This window comes from Condylura cristata, unplaced genomic scaffold (assembly GCF_000260355.1).
Source record: "Condylura cristata isolate star-nosed mole 26May11 unplaced genomic scaffold, ConCri1.0 scaffold00012, whole genome shotgun sequence".
NCBI classification, from domain to species: Eukaryota; Metazoa; Chordata; class Mammalia; order Eulipotyphla; family Talpidae; genus Condylura; species Condylura cristata.
In genome coordinates, this window is record NW_004567113.1 from 56175524 (window position 1) to 56179284 (window position 3761).

General features: G+C 68.9%; 1 protein-coding gene across 1 annotated transcript in view; it reads right to left on the reverse strand.

The window, feature by feature from the left end:
- Positions 1 to 76: 76 nt before the first annotated feature.
- Positions 77 to 3761, reverse strand: part of GRPEL1 (GrpE-like 1, mitochondrial (E. coli)) — a 6052-nt gene continuing 2367 nt past the window's right edge. Inside the window, exons 2-5 of the mRNA XM_012724054.1 lie at positions 3631 to 3671; positions 2746 to 2905; positions 1906 to 1987; positions 77 to 569 (exon numbers count right to left, since the gene is read on the reverse strand). Of these exons, the coding sequence (XP_012579508.1) occupies positions 223 to 569; positions 1906 to 1987; positions 2746 to 2905; positions 3631 to 3671 (630 nt within the window). The 3' untranslated portion in view covers positions 77 to 222. The remainder of the gene's footprint in view (positions 570 to 1905; positions 1988 to 2745; positions 2906 to 3630; positions 3672 to 3761) is intronic.

Consider the following 3761-nt stretch of genomic DNA (forward strand, 5'->3'; position numbering starts at 1 on the left):
GCGCCGCGGGTCTCTTCGGAAGCTCGTGCGACCACCAGACGGGCACTAAAGACCGACAGCAGACACCGATTCGGAGTTCATCAGAGCGTCAGCAACCGCCTTAATTTTGTGGGCCACTGGTCACTAAGCGCCCCACAGGCCCAGGACAGGTCAGAGTACTCGGCGAGACGACTCGGCCTTGCAGTGACAGCGCGGGCCACAGACTGCCGCCCCCAGAGGCGGCTACGCTTCCTTCACCACCCCCACCAGGGCCGGCCTCAGTGTGCGCCCGTGCAGCTTGTACCCCACTTTGTTGACCAGCGCCACTGTGCCCGGCTCCTTGCCCTCCACTGGCGTGTGGAACAGGGCCTCGTGCTCATAGGGGTCGAACTTGGCTCCCACGGGGTTCAGCTTGAGCAGGCCGTGCTTGGTGAACACCTTCTGGATCTGGACCTCCGTCATGACCAGCCCCTCGTACAGGCTCTTGAGGTGCGGGTTGTCGTCCCTGACCTCCTCCCGGGGCACGCTCTCCGTGGCCTTCTCCAGGATGTCCGCCACCTCCAGCAGGTCCTTGCAGAAGGCCTGGATGCCTGCGGGAGGCGAGAGCAAGCTGGCGAGGGCGGTTCGCACCCCGCGCAAAGCCCTTGTCTACGCTTTCAGCGCCTCCGTTCCAGACAGACGAAACAGAAACACCGAGGCAGCAGCCGTGACGAGCGACGGCCGGCGGGCAGCGTCGCCGGCGCTGAGCCTGCTCGGGGGTTGGTCACCGCTGGCTCCCTTCAGGGGCTAAGCAGGGATCCCAACAGCGCCCACGTGCAGCGTGGCTGGGAGAGGGAGAACCCCAACCTCAGAGCACGCACCTGTGCTCTCATCGGCTGTGCGGGGGCAAAGCCCACGAGACACACCGGCCCGGAGTGCTGCCGGGTCCGGCCGCGGCCAGCCGAAGTGGCATCAGGGCAGTCCTTCAACGGAAGGCCGCGGCGAAACAAAGTCGTGGTTTCACAGCGCCTCAGACGCGAGCGCCCTGGCCTTGACCCGGCCCTCGAGAGCAGCACCACGCCAGCCTGTCAGAGGCACAACGCCGGGGACGTGACTGCCACGGCGTTGACCGTTCTTCTCCAAGCAGGCATGGAGAGCCCAGGGCCGGCTCGGGAGCTTCCTTGAGGAAGGAGCTGGGAGACTGGGTGCTGCAAAGCCCCCCAGGGGAGCAGGTTGTGGTGGTGGGGGGCGGGGGGCTGCAGAGCGGACGCAGGAGCTGGACGGGAGCAGAGGGAAGGAGGCCCAAGGGCACAGGCCAGCATCGCTCACGAAGGTCGGGAAGAAGCAGCACCGGCGGGGAAGGCCAAGCTCCCAGCGGCCAGGCAACCTCAGGAGGGAGGCGAGGCTGGGCTGGGCGGCCGGTGGTGCCGCTCAGACCCCTCACAGGCAAGTCGCTGGGAGCAGATGTGACCTGGCTGCACCCCAAAGAGCCAGACACTCAAGGCAGACCAAGGCAGGACACAAGCAACCTCTCACCAGGCCGAGCTGCTTCCTGGGAGCCTGACAGTTGGGCGCCTGCAGGTTTGTGGGGGGCGGGGGGGTGCCGGTGCCAGGCCGGCACCGCTGCCTGTCCCCTGTGAGAACGGGCCCACAGCCTCAAGGATCCACCGCAGAGAGGGAAGGACCCTAACGACTGCGAGCACCGCAGGCTCCGGGCACTGTGGCCGCGCGGCCTGGGGAGGAAGCAGGAGGTGGCCTGACCGGCGCCCAGGCCTGCAGGTGGAGAGCAGAGACCCGGGCCCTGCTCAGCAGCCCGATGCATCTCGCCACGTCCCCGTGGCCGCCTCTGTCCCTTCCGCTCCTGCCCGCCCGCCCAGGCCGAAGCCGGAGGCCCCTGCCTGGGCACCGCCCCGCCTGCCACCCTCCCGGGCCGGTGCCCACAGCTACCATATAACTTGGCCTCTTCCACCAGCTTCTGGCTTCTCTGCCGCAGGTTCTCGGTGTCCGCCAGAGCGCGCTTGTACTTTTCCTGAGGAGAAAGGGGAGGTGACGTGAGTGACACTCGGGCCACGCTCACAGGACAGCAGGCCTGACAGAACGGGCTCCCCCCAGAACACAGCAGGGCGCTGTGACGGCCTGAGGGCGGCGGGCTCGGCCGAAAAGGAGCCCGCAGAAGGCCGGGGGAGGCACAGGGCGAAACACGGGCCTCTCGGGCCGGGCGCGTCCTCAGCAGCGCTAAGGAGGCCCGGAGGGGGCCAAGCGCCGGGCCACCGCCGAGGAAGGCCGAGAACCAGGTGGCCATTGAGCCCCACGGACACCCCCAGAGCGAGGCCACCGCACCGCCCAGGCCCAACCGTCGCCGAGCTGCGCACGGAGTCCTGGCGGCGCCTGCTCCTCAGCACGTCCTGTGCTGTGCCCCACGGGGTTCTCTAAGGTGCACTGAAAAGCTGGGGGGTCTCCGTCTGTCTGCCACCTCCGAGCCCAAACCCCCGTCGCCGGGCACCGGGTGCAGCATCCAGGGAATGAGGTAAGCCCGTCCAGGGCCACTCCCAGAGCCACAGAGATCGGGGGGCCCCAGCGTGTGAGGCCGGGTGCTCACCCACTCCTGAACCCCGTCACTCGAGAGTCCCCACAAGCACACCTGCCCCGACCTTGTCCTGTTGCAGGCCTGCCCTGAGGCCTGGCTCGGCCAGCCGCAGGAGACGTGGGCGCCCCGCACCCAGCAGTGAGCTGCCGCGCCGGCCAGGCCCGTCAGGGAGCCTCGCTCGGGGGACCCGCGCGTCTCACCATGGTCTCCTTCAGCTGCTCCTCCAACTTGACCTTCTCCTCCAGGAGCAGCTTCTCCGCGGAGGGCGAGTCTGCCTTCTGGTCATGGCGGCCCACGTCCTCCTCCAAGTTCTGGCCGTTCTTCTGCTTGGGGGCTGTGCACAGGAGGCGAGGGGAGGACCTGCAGAAGCAGCGCACGAGACAGTTACAGCTGTGCCAGTTCCCTGGGCATCAGAGTGCCTGGCTACTGCGCGCGGCGCTCGGGGCTCAGGTCTAACAAAGGCAAACGGGGGCTGAGGGCCCACGGACACGAAACCTTCGCAAGCCGGTGACCTGCTGGCCAGCCGGTGACCTGCTGGCCAGCCGCCCGCTCCGACTGCCAGCTTAGGTTTGGGCCTGGGACTCTCACGCAGAAGCCCTCCACGCCAGTCGGCGACGCCGGCAGCCCCGGCCTGCCTCGCCACACCGCCCCCGGGCCAGGCCCAGCGACTGCACGGGGGACCGGGGCATCCAAGCCCCTCCCTGCCCAGCAGCTCCCCATGGAGCAGGTCACCCAAGACGCCAGCACCCACTCTGGAGCACCAGGGGAGGCCGGCGCTTCGGGTCACAAGGCTGGCGGGGCTCTGCACGGGGTCGGCCCCTCGGCAGGGAAACGGAGGTCACTCAGACAGCGGCTACCACCGTGAGAGGTCATGCGGTCCTGGCCAGCTCCTGGGGTGGGAAACCACGAAGGTTTTGTGCAGGGGCCCGCGGGCGGGGCGGCATGGCGGGCGCACTCCGGGGGAGGAAGGGCCCCCGGGGCAGGCCCAGGGAGCAGAAATCCAGTGCACTGGGGGCGCCGCCTTGTCTTACCACAGTCCAACCCCAAGGCCAGGCTGCCCCACTACAAGCGGGATCTGACCGCACCTCCTGGAAACAGACCAGAGGCCAGAGCGAGCCGGCCAGATCTGGGGCGCAGGCCCAGGCTGCGCTGGGGTGGGGGGCCCCGACCCCTCTTCCCGACCCCGCGGCCGCCGTCCCAAGCGAGCCCAGCCCGG